The 12,874-nt window shown below is 40.6% G+C and overlaps 1 protein-coding gene across 1 annotated transcript in view; it reads left to right on the top strand.

Moving 5' to 3' along the window:
• OTOGL (otogelin like) overlaps nucleotides 1-12,874 on the top strand; it is a 173,140-nt gene that overhangs the window by 57,247 nt on the left and 103,019 nt on the right. Inside the window, exons 22-23 of the mRNA XM_043447277.1 lie at nucleotides 948-1,000; nucleotides 2,844-3,006. Coding sequence (XP_043303212.1) covers nucleotides 948-1,000; nucleotides 2,844-3,006 — 216 coding nt within the window. The remainder of the gene's footprint in view (nucleotides 1-947; nucleotides 1,001-2,843; nucleotides 3,007-12,874) is intronic.

The raw sequence follows: 12,874 nt of genomic DNA, 5'->3' as shown, positions 1-12,874 counted from the left end.
GCATATTTTTTGTATGACATGGCCCTTCTCTGTTAGTCAGCTTCTTCATCTGGGCTCAAATATAGAAAGCATGATCTAGTCCAGAGCTGGAGGCAAAACTGTTTATGTTGGGCTTATTGAGAATTAGTGTAAAAATCTTTCTTTATCATGATAACTCCTTAAGGGATTTTCACGATTCATATTGCCTGAATTTGGTTTTTGCTTTATGCCCTGACTTTGGAACTCAGGTTGTAAGATGTGAGTCCACAATCTCTTCTACGTTGCTGCCAGAATGACTTTTCTAGAATTCAAACCAACAATATCACATCTCTGTTTAAGGTCTTTAGTGACTCACTTCAGGGATAAAGTCTTAGTGTCCTAATAGAAGCTGGCCTTTGACACTTTGCTGTAGGCCTCTCCGGTTACGTCCCACATGGCACTCTGTTGCATAGAAAGCTGTTCCACCCCTACGTGAATTTTTAGTACATCTTCACTCAGCACAACATTCCTACTTTATCTATATTGTAACCTCCTTCCTGTCTTCAAAATTTTGCAGACTTTATCTTCTTTCCCTAATGTCAATTGCTAACAGATTTCAAAACATTGTTACATGCTTTACTTGTGTTAATATATCTTAAACACTTGTATGTTGCATGTCACACTGGCTCAATTACTTATTTGTATGTCTTCTCTCCTTCTGGAACATAGTAGGCACTTGGGTAAAGACTGAGAATTTTGGACTTTGAATTCTTCATGCTAATCACAGTGCCTCACACATGTATCAGTGTTTGATAAAAGTGTGTTGAGCTGAAATAGCGCTCTTCAAATCAGTTCTAAACCAATAACTTATTTACAAAAACTTCTGGGAAAAAAATCTAATTTGTCAATTCTTGCATGGTATATTGTTTTTTAAACAGAAAAATCTTGAGGTTTGTTTCATGAATTAACTATCTGTTTACTTCTTCTAGCCAGTGTTCAAATGGGACCGTGAAATGTGATGAATTAGCAACGCCCTCTACTGGTAAGACCTAGATAGATGTCTTCCTTAGAGAGAAGGAGGCTCTAGTGCTGTCCCTACTCTTAGAGCAGAAGTTTTGAATTCATCACAGGCCTCCTTGCCAATGCACGTGGAGGAATAGCCTTAGGAATGCTTTTCTACATGGTGCTCTGGTGCTTCCTAACTTTTTCACCTCCAGAATTATAATATTTGTTGGACAGTGTGGGGTGAACATGTAAGGCTGCTTAGGGCAGAGCTGATCAACCCAGGGAGGCTGTCTGATGCTCCCTGTCCCAGCACCACCTCAGGTCCGCCAAACGCTTTAGGGATATGTATCCAGGCACCTGTTGGAATTCACTTGTGCAACAGCAGTTGGGAGACCCTACTCCAGACCAGCAATTCTTAGATTCTGAGTGTACACACATAAAAGCCTAGGGATCTTGTTAAATAATGATTCTGATTCAGTAGGTGAGGGTGATGCCTGCAACATTTCTACTGGTGGCCAAAGTGATGCTAATGCTCCTGGGTTCAGGGCTACATTTTAAGTAGCAAAGCTTTAGGACTAGCAGCCATCAGTTAACAATGGTATGTAAAATGACATCGACTGCCATTCTTTTGAAAATATCATATTATGATTGCATATCATTCCTGAAGACCATATATATTAGGAGACCTTTTATATTATTTATTTTTCACCACCCAGAAAGCCTCAAATTTATGTCACTGTGGAGAAATTCTAGGCAAATACTAAACAAAGCTACCTTCTGTTGATTTTAATGGATAGCAAGAGTGTAGGCTGATAAAACCAATTGTGAGCTATTGCTTTGTTATTTATTTGCACAGTTATATATTTTCTAACTTAGCTTTGAATTAATTATATGCCCTTGATTCAATTTATCAGGATTCAGGCTGTCTAGGGCTTATTTACAGGGTATGTTCATGGACTGCACACATATTTGGGAGCTGTGGGGCCCTCCCCGCCTTGACTCATCTGCATTGGGTGGCTCAGTATTGAAGGAAAGGAAGCCCAGATGGCCAGGCTTGTTGCAGAGGAATCCGCAAGTTTCCTTTTGACCCCACATAAGAGGTGGTAATCCCTCTGAACTCAAAAGCTTTCTGGAGCAATATGTAGCCCCTGTAATTATGCCCATTTTCTGCACTTCCACATTATAGTGAACGGTGTTAGTCACTCAGTCATGTCTGACTCTTTGTGGCCCCATAGACTGTAGCCTGCCAGGCTCCTCTGTTCATGGAATTCTCCAGGCAAGAATACTGGATAGGATGCAAGGGGGTGGCCATGCCCCTTCCAGGGGATCTTGAGACCCAGGGACCCCAGGTTCAATCCTGGGGTCCCTGGGTCTCCTGCATTGCAGGCAGATCCTTTCCTGTCTAAGCCACCAGGAAGGAGTAACATAAATAGTGACTCAGGGGTGAAGCAAGATCTAAAAGTATCACGTGTTTGTTGTAAACACATAGCTTTGCAAAAGTTTAAATATACGGTACTGTCAGTCCTCAAAAAATGATAATATATATTTAGATTAATCGAAATACCCTGTTTCTTGATCTCAGGAAGGTATATACTAGTTGTTGAGTTGTTTTCTTATGGAAGGCAGCTTAAATTTTCAAACTCAAAATAGATTTTGGAAATTTAGGTGATTAAAGGAAATCTGGCTAGAGAACGGTTTAAGCTCATGAACCAAACATCACAGAGTAAAATCAGTTATTACTGGGGTCATCAGTTATTACTGGTAAAATATACTGTGTTCTATAGTTAATTGTGTTTTGATGACAAACGCATGTAAATGTGATTGTGTATATGGAGCAAATACAAAGTTAAACATATTTTGTCTGTGCCTTGTTCCTGAAGTTCACATCTGCCCTGAGGGAAAACAGTATTTCGACTGTAGGTTTCCTGACCCTGAATTACCAGCTGGTGGTATAAATTGTGAAACTACATGTGCAAATTTGGCTATGAACTTCACTTGCGCGCCATCGTCACCCTGCATAAGTGGCTGTGTTTGTGCTCCAGGGTAAGCACATTATTTTTCTTGATAATACAGAATGTTTAGGATTTGATAGAAAGCACAAGAGCACTTAAAAACATTATTTATAGAAATAGCTAAAATTGTGTTCTGATTGGTGGTTAGCTCTGAACTGGTAACTAGATTACTGCTGTAGTTATTTGTCTGTGCTTATGGGACATATCACATATGTGGGAGATGCAAGCCACATGGAACACATGGCTAAATAATGTCACAATATGTTGTCTACATGGTATAATTAAAGTAATGCAGTGAATTGAGGGGAGAACTCACTTCAGGATGAACTTAGCATTTATCCCTGACCGAACTGTGATTCTGGGAAAATGATAGTGAGCCACTTTGCATTCAAAATACTCGAAGTGCATTTCTTTTGTACATTCTTTTTTAAAAAATTAATTATTTATTTTAATTGGAGGCTAATTACTTTACAGTATTGTAGTGGTTTTTGCCATACATTGACATGAATCAGCCATGGGTGTACATATGTCCCACCACCCCAAACCCCTCTCCCACATCCCATCCCTCTGGGTTGTCCCAGTGCACCGGCTTAGACTGCCCTGTCTCATGCATCGAACTTGGACTGGTGATCTCTTTCACATATGTTAATATACATGTTTCAATGCTATTCTCTCAAATCATCCCACCCTCACCTTCTCCCACAGAGTTCAAAAGTACGTTCTTTATATCTGTGTCTCTTTTGCTGTCTCGCATATAGGGTTAATCATTATCAACTTTCTAAATTCCATATATATGTGTTAATACACTGTATTGGTGTTTTTCTTTCCGACATACTTCACTCTATATAATAGGCTCTAGTTTCATCCACCTCATTGGAACTGATTCAAATGTGTTCTTTTAATAGCTGAGTAATATTCCATAATGTATATGTACCATGGCTTTCTAATCCATTCGTCTGCCAATTGACATCTTCCATGTCCTGGCTATTGTAAACAGTGTTGTGATGAACATTGGGGTACACGTGTCTCTTTCAGATCTGGTTTCCTCTGTGTATGCCCAGCAGTGGGATTGCTGGGTCATATGGCAGTTCTATTTCCAGTTTTTTAAGGAATCTCCACACTGTTCTCCATAGTGGCTGTACTAGTTTGCATTCCCACCAACAGTGTAAGAGGGTTCCCTTTTCTCTGCACCCTCTCCAGCATTTATTGCTTGTAGACTTTTTGATAGCAGCTATTCTGACTGGTGTGAGATGGTACCTCATTGTGGTTTTGATTTGCATTTCTCTGATAATGAGTGATGTTGAGCATCCTTTCATGTGTTTGTTAGCCATGTCTTCTTTGGAGAAATGACTGTTTAGTTCTTTGGCCCATTTTTTGATTGGGTCATTTATTTTTCTGGTATTAAGCTGCATGAGCTGCTTGTATATTTTTGAGATTAATTATATGTTAGTTGCTTCATTTGCTATTATTTTCTCCCATTCTGAAAGCTGTCCTTTTCACCTTGCTTATAGTTTACTTCATCGTGCAAAACCTTTTAAGTTTAATTAAGTCCCATTTGTTTATTTTTGCTTCTATTTTGGAATTTTTCCCTTAATTTCTCTTTCTGTTTTCTCATTGTTAGTGTATAGGAATGCAAGGGATTTCTGTGTATTAATTTTATATCCTGCAACTTTACTATATTCATTGATTAGCTCTAGTAATTTTCTGGTGGTGTCTTTAGGGTTTTCTATGTAGAGGATAATGTCATCTGCAAACAGTGAGAGTTTTACTTCTTCTTTTCCAATCTGGATTCCTTTTATTTCTTTTTCTGCTCTGATTGCTGTGGCTAAAACTTCTAAAACTATGCTGAATAGTAGTGGTGAGAGTGGGCACCCTTGTCTTGTTCCTGACTTTAGAGGAAATGCTTTCAATTTTTCACCATTGGGGATAATGTTTGCTGTGGGTTTATCATATATGGCTTTTATTACATTGAGGTATGTTCCTTCTATGCCTGCTTTCTGGAGGGTTTTTATCACAAATGGATGTTGAATTTTATAAAGGCTTTTGCTTCATCTATTGAGATAATTGTATGGTTTTTATCTTTCAATTTGCTAATGCGGTGTATCACATTGATTGATATGTGAATAGTGAAGAATCCTTGCATCCCTGGGATAAAGCCCATTTAGTCATGATGCATGATCTTTTTAATATGTTGTTGGATTCTGTTTGCTATAATTTTATTGAGGATTTTTACATTTATGTTCATCAGTGATATTGGCCTGTAGTTTTCTTTTTTTGTGGCATCTTTGTCTGGTTTTGGTATGAGCGTGATGGTGGCCTCATAGAATGAGTTGGAAGTTTACCTTCCTCTGCAATTTTCTGGAAGAGTTTGAGTAGGATTTGTGTTAGTGCTTCTCTAAACTTTTGGTAGGATTCACCTGTGAAGCCATCTGGCCCCGGGCTTTTGTCTGTTGGAAGATTTTTTATTACAGTTTCGATTTCCATGCTTACAATGCATCTGTTAAGATTTTCTATTTCTTCCTGTTTCAGTTTTGGAAGGTTATACTTTTCTAAGAATTCATCTATTTCTTCCAAGTTGTACATTTTATTGTCATATAGTAGCTGATAGCAGTCTCTTATGATCTTTTGTATTACTGTGCTGTCTGTTATGATTTCTCCATTTTCATTTCCAATTTTGTTGATTTGATTCTTCTTCCCCCCACCCTTTTTTTTTGATGAGTCTGGCTAATGGTTTGTCTATTTTATTTATCTTCTCAAAGAACCAGCTTTTAGTTTTGTTGATTTTTGCTATAGTCTCCTTTGTTTCTTTTTCATTTATTTCTGCCCCAATTTGTATGATTTCTTTCCTTCTACTAACCCTGGGGTTCTTCATTTCTTCTTTTTCTAGTTGCTTTTGGTATAAAGTTAGGTTATTTATTTGTTTTTTCTCTTGTTTCTTGAGGTAAGCTTGTATTGCTATGAACCTTCCTCTTAGCACTGCTTTTACTGAACCCCATAGGTTTTGGGTTGTTGTGTTTTCATTTTCTTTTGTTTCTATGCATATTTTGATTTCTTTTTTGATTTCTTCTGTGATTTGTTGTTCAGAAGTGTGTTGTTTAGCCTCCATATGTTTGTATTTTTAATAGTTTTTATCCTGTAAGTTCAGTTCAGTTGCTCAGTTGTGTCTGACTCTTACGACCCCATGGACTGCTGCATGCAAGGACTCCTGCCCATCACCAACTTCCAGAGTTTACTCAAACTCATGTCCATTGAGTCAGTGATGCCATCCAACCATCTCATTCTCTGTCATCCCCTTCTCCTCCTGCCTTCAATCTTTCCCAGCATCAGGGTCTTTTCAAATGAGTCAGTTCTTTGCATCAGGTGGCCAAAGTATTGGAGTTTGGCCAACATCAGTCCTTCCAATGAATACTCAGGACTGATTTCCTTTAGGATGGACTTGTTGGATCTCCTTGCAGTCCAAGGGACTCTCAAGAGTCTTTTCCAACACCACAGTTCAAAAGCATCAATTCTTCGGCACTCAGCTGACTTTACAGTCCAACTCTCACATCCATACATGACTACTGGAAAAACCATAGCTTTGTCTAGACCGACTTTTGTTGGCAAAGTAATGTCTCTGCTTTTTAATATGCTGTCTAGGTTTGTCATAATTTTTCTTCCAAGGAGCAAACATCTTCTAATTTCATGGTTGCAGTCAGCGTCTGCAGTGATTTTGGTGCCCCCCAAAAGAAAATCTGTCACTGTTTCCGTTGTTTCCCCATCTGTTTGCCATGAACTGATGAGACCAGATGCCATGACGTTCTTTTTCTGAATGTTGAGTTTTGAGTCAACTTTCTCATCTCCTCTTCCACTTACATCAAGAGGCTATTTAGTTCATTTCTGTCATAAGGGTGGTGTCATCTGCATCTCTGAGGTTATTGATATTTCTCCCAGCAATCTTGATTCCAGCTTGTGCTTCATCCAGCCCAGCGTTTCTCATGATGTACTCTGCATGTAAGTTAAATAAGCAGGGTGACAATATACAATCTTGATGTACTCCTTTCCAAATTTGGAACCAGTCTGTTGTTCCATGTCTGGTTTTAACTGTTGCTTCCTGACCTATATACAGATCTTTCAAGAGGCAGGTCAAGTAGTCTAGTATTCCCATCTCTTGAAGAATTTTCCATAGTTTATTGTTGTCCACACAGTCAAAGGCTTTGGCATAGTCATTAAAGCAGAAGTAGATATTTTTCTGGAACTCTGTTGCTTTTTTGTTGATCCACCGGATGTTGGCAATCTGATCTCTCATTCCTCTGCCTTTTCTAAACCCAGTTTGTACATCTGGAAGTTCACAGTTCATGTACTGTTGAAGCCCGGCTTGGAGAATTTTGAGCATTACTTTACTAGCGTGTGAGATGAGTGCAATTGTGTGGTAGTTTGAACATTCTTTGGCATTGCCTTTCTTTGGGATTGGAATGAAAATTGACCTTTCCCAGTCCTGTGGCCACTGTGGAGTTTTCCAAATTTGCTGGCATATTGAGCGCAGCACTTTCACAGCATCATCTTTTAGGATTTGAAATAGCTCAACTGGAATTCCATCACCTCCACTAGCTTTGTTTGTAGTGATGCTTCCTAAGGCCCACTTGACTTCACATTCCAGGATGTCTCACTCTAGATTGGTGATCACACCATCATGATGATCAGGGTCATGAAGAACTTTTTGTATAGTTCTTCTGTGTATTCTTGCCACCTCTTCTTAATCTCTTCTGCTTCTGTTAGGTTCATACCATTTCTGTCCTTTATTGTGCCCGTCTTTGCATGCAATGTTCTCTTGGTATCTCTAATTTTCTTGAAGAGATCTCTAGTCTTTCCCATTCTATTGTTTTCCTCTATTTCTTTGCATTGATCACTGAGGAAGGCTTTCTTATCTCTCCTTGCTATTCATTGGAACTCTGCATTCAAATGGGAATGTCTTCCCCTTTCTCCTTTGCCTTTCTCTTCTCTATTCACAGCTATTTGTAAGGCCTCCTAAGGCAAAAAATTTGCCTTTTTGTATTTCTTTTCCTTGGGATGACATCTAATCTTACCACATTGTGATCAGAAAAGATGCTTGAAATGATTTCAATTTTTTTGAATTTACCAAGGCTGGATTTATGGCCCAGGATGTGGTCCATCCCGGAGAATGCTCTGTGTGCACTTGAGGAAAAGGTGTAATTCATTGTTTTGGGGTGAAATGTCCTATAGATATCAATTAAGTCTAACTGGTCCATTGTATCATTTAAAGTTTGTGTTTCCTTGCTAATTTTCTGTTTGGATGATCTACCCACAGGTGTGAGTGGGGTATTAAAGTCTCCCACTATTATTGTGCTATTGTTAATTTCCCCTTTCATACTTGTTAGCATTTGCCTTACATATTGCGGTGCTCCTATGTTGGGTACACATATATTTATAATTGTTATATCTTCTTGGATTGATCCTTTGATCATTATGTAGTGTCTTTCTTTGTCTCTTTTCACAGCCTTTATTTCAAAGTCTATTTTATCTGATGTGAGTATTGCTATTCTGCTTTCTTTTGGTCTCCATTTGAATGAAATATCTTTCCAGCCCTTCACTTTCAGTCTGTTTGTGTCCCTTGTTTTGAGGTGGGTCTCTTGTAGACAGCATATATTGGGGTCTTGGTTTTGTATCCATTCAGCCAGTCTTTGTCTTTTGGTTGGGGCAGTCAACCCATTTACATTAAAGGTAAATTATTGATAAGTGTGATCCCATTGCCATTTACTTTGTTGTTTTGCGTTTGAGTTTATAAACCTTTTCTGTGCTTTGTGTCTAGAGTAGATCCTTTAGCATTTGTTGAAGAGCTGGTTTGGTTGTGCTGAATTCTCTCAGCTTTTGTTTGTCTGTAAAGCTTTTGATTTCTCCTTCATATTTGAATGAGATCCTTGATGGGTATAGTAATCTGGGTTGTAGGTTTTTCTTTTTCATCACTTTAAGTATGTCCTGCCATTCTCTTCTGGCCTGAAGAGTTTCTATTGAAAGATCAGCTTTTATCCTTATGGGGATCCCCATGTGTGTTATTTGTTGCTTTTCCCTTGCTGCTTTTAATATTTGCTCTTTGTTTTTGATGTTTGTTAATTTGATTAATATGTGTCTTGGGGTGTTTTGCCTTGGGTTTGTCCTGTTTGGGGCTCTCTGGGTTTCTTGGATTTGTGTGGCTGTTTCCTTCCCCATTTTAGGGAAGTTTTCAAATATTATCTCCTCAAGTACTTTCTCATGGCCTTTCTTTTTATCTTCTTCTGGGACTCCTATGATTCAAATGTTGGGGTGTTTAACATTGTCCCAGAGGTCTCTGAGATTGTCCTCATTTCTTTTAATTCTTTTTCCTCTCTGCTTTGTTTATTTCCCCCATTCTATCTTCTACCTCACTTAGCCTGTCTTCTGCTTCAGTTATTCTACTGTTGGTTCTCTTCAGAGTGCTTTTGATCTCATTATTGCATTATTCATTATTGATTGACTCTTTTTTACTTCTTCTACGTCCTTGTTAAACATTTCTTGCATCTTCTCAATCCTTGTCTGCAGACTATTTATCTGTAACTCCATTTTGATTTCAAGATTTTGGATCATTCTTACTATCATTATTCTGAATTCTTTATCAGGTAGACTCCCTATCTCCTCCTCTTGTTCGGTTTGGGTGGACACTTATCATGTTTCTTTACCTGCTGAATATTTCTCTGCCTTTTCATTTTGTTTAGATTGCTATGTTTGGGGTGGCCTTTCTGTAGGCTGGAAGTTTGTGGTTCCTTTTTATTGTGGAGGTTCCTCCTTGTGGGTGGGGTTGGACTAGTGGCTTGTCAAGGTTTCCTGGTTAGGGAAGCTTGCGTCGGTGTTCTGGTGGGTGGAGTTGGATCTCTTCTCTCTGGAGTGCAATGAAGTGTCTCGTAGAGAGTTTTGGGGTGTCTGTGGGTTTGGCATGACTTTGGGCAGCCTATACTTTAAGGCTCAGGGCTATCTTGCTGCGTTGCTAGAGAATTAGCGTGGTATGTCTTGCTCTGGAACTTGTTGGCTCTTGGGTGGAGCTTGATTTCAGTGTAGATATGGAAGCTTTTGGATGAACTCTTGTCAGTTAATGTTCCTTGGAATTGGGAGTTTTCTGGTGTTCTCAAGTTTTGGATTTAAGCCTCCTGCCTCTGGTTTTTAGTCTTATTCTTACAGTAGCCTCAAGACTTCTCCATCCATACAGCACAGATGGTAAAACATCTAGATTAATGGTGAAAAGATTCTCCACAGTTAGAGACACCCAGAGAAGTTCTCAGAGTTACATGGAGAAGAGAAGAGGGGAGAGGGAGTTAGAGGTGACCAGGAGGAGCAGAGCGGGTATAAAAGGGGAGAGAACAAGCTGGCCAGTAATCGTTTCCCTATGTGCTCTCCACAGTCTGGACCCCTCAGAGATGTTCACGGAGTTACACAGAGAAGAGAAGAGTGAGGAAGGGGATACAGGTGACCAGGAGGAGAAGTTTAGTTCAGTTCAGTCGCTCAGTCGTGTCTGACTCTTTGCGAGCCCATGAATCGCAGCACGCCAGGCCTCCCTGTCCATCACCAACTCCCAGAGTTTACTCAGACTCATGTCCATTGAGTCGGTGATGCCATCCAGCCATCTCATCCTCTGTCGTCCCCTTCTCCTCCTGCCCCCAATCCCTCCCAGCATCAGGGTCTTTTCCAATGAGTCAACTCTTCACATGAGGTAGCCAAAGTACTGGAGTTTCAGCTTCAGTATCAGTCTGTCCAATGAACACCCAGGACTGATCTCCTTTAGGATGGACTGGTTGGATCTCCTTGCAGTCCAAGGGACTCTTGAGAGTCTTCTCCAGCACCATAGTTCAAAAGCATCAATTTTTTGGCGCTCAGCTTTCTTCACAGTCCAACTCACATCCATACATGACCACTGGAAAAACCATAGCCTTGACTAGATGGACCTTTGTTGGCAAAGTAATGTCTCTGCTTTTTAATATGCTGTCTAGGTTGTCATAACTTTCCTTCCAAGGAGTAAGCGTCTTTTAATTTCATGGCTGCAGTCACCATCTGCAGTGATTTTGGAGCCCCCAAAAATAAAGTCTGACACTGTTTCCACTGTTTCCCCATCTAGTTCCCATGAAGTGATGGGACCAGATGCCATGATCTTTGTTTTCTGAATGTTGAGCTTTAAGCCACCTTTTTCACTCTCCTCTTTCACTTTCATCAGGAGGCTCTTTAGTTCCTCTTCACTTTCTGCCATAAGGGTGGTGTCATCTGCATATCTGAGGTTATTGATATTTCTCCTGGCAATCTTGATTCCAGCTTGTGCTTCTTCCAGCCCAGCGTTTCTCATGATGTACTCTGCATATAAATTAAGAGAGGGAGTCAAAAGGGAAGAGACCAATCTAGCCAGTAATCAGTTCTCTAAGTGTTCTCCACAGCCGGGAACATCAAGAGAGATTCACAGAGTTAAGTAGAGAAGAGAAGTGGGAGGGAGGAGATAGAGGTGACCTGGGGGAAAGTCAAAAGGGGAGAGAGCAATCAAGCCAGTAAGCACACCCCTAAGTAAAAATGGATACTGAAGATTAGATTCTTAAAGGTACAAAATTGATACCAAATACCACAAAGGAAAAGATTAAAAATCTAGAGGTTATACTCTCAAAAATATAATATTAAAAATACAAAACAAAATCAATCACAAAAAGTATAAAAATATGTACATATGAAATTTGCTTTAAAAATAGGACCTTTTTTTGCAAGGTAATAATAGGTTATAAAAATGAAAATGAGTAATAAAGAACTTAAAAATTAAAAAAATTTTACAAATAAAATATGATAATAGTAAAAATATGTCTAGGAATTTCTTTGGATCTGTTGTGGGCAGTGTGGGGTCAGTTCAGTTTCAGATAGTTCCTTTTTCCAGCTTGTACTTCTCAAGGTCTATAAGCCGCTTCTAATGCTTAGTCAATGTTAACTACAGGGTTTTAATCTGTTGCACCTGTCATTTCCAGAGCTGTTCCTCTCTTTGCAAGTCTCTTCAGTGTCTAATTTTCACTCTGACACAAGGGGCGGAGGTGGTCACTAATTTAGACTCACTTGTTCAGTCGGGCCGTGGGGAGGGAGGGGCGCTGCAAACAAACATCACTGGCGTGTGTGGGGAGTGCTCGCGGTTTATGGACCACACTGGGTTTGCTCCAGCTCACCGCAGCATGCGCTTTCCCAGTCTACACTGCTCAGGTTCCAGGTTGCCCTGCAGGGGTGCTGTCCAAAGCAGACCCAGCACTTCATGCACTTCCCAGGTCTAAGCTGCTCAGGTTCAGGTTCTCGGGTCCTTCACAAGGGCGCAGACTGGGTTGGGCAGTGCGTTTTGTGCCTTTCCCAGGCTTGAGCAGCTCAGGCGACCAGGTGCTTTGTGAGCACCCTGTCCCAGGAGGACCGTGCGTCTTAATCACCTCCCGGGTCCTGGCCGGTTGGTTTCCTGGGTGCGCTGTGAGAGCGCCGTCTCAGGAGTGCCGTGTGTCTCCTCTGGGGAGCTGATCTCAGGCTGCGACCCTACTGGCAGATGTCAACCGTCCAGGATCCCAGGAAGATTGGGTTAGCAACCGGGAGCCTGCTCACAGTTTGGTGGAGGATGCCGGTCTCTGGCCCCGAGATTGCCCCTTGCCTTCCGGCTCTGGCTGTCACACGCCTGCCTCTCTGCTTCCAGCAGAGGGCGTGTGGGGGAGAGGGCTGTACGCAGCCGGCTAACTCTCCTTTGGTATTCGCTCAATCCTTTGTTCTGTGAGTCGGTCAGGCTGAGTGTTAGTTTAGAGCCTTTCGCAGGAAAGTTCTCTCTCTGTCTTTTTCTCTCTCTGGCTATCCCACAGTTTGGGTTTCTATCTCACGTTAGCGCCCCCAGATTGTCCTCAGGGGAT

Source organism: Cervus canadensis, chromosome 25, assembly GCF_019320065.1.
Source record: "Cervus canadensis isolate Bull #8, Minnesota chromosome 25, ASM1932006v1, whole genome shotgun sequence".
In the NCBI taxonomy this organism is placed as follows: domain Eukaryota; kingdom Metazoa; phylum Chordata; class Mammalia; order Artiodactyla; family Cervidae; genus Cervus; species Cervus canadensis.
The sequence above is the reverse complement of the archived record's forward strand: the minus strand, read 5'-3'. Positions and strand labels throughout refer to the sequence as shown.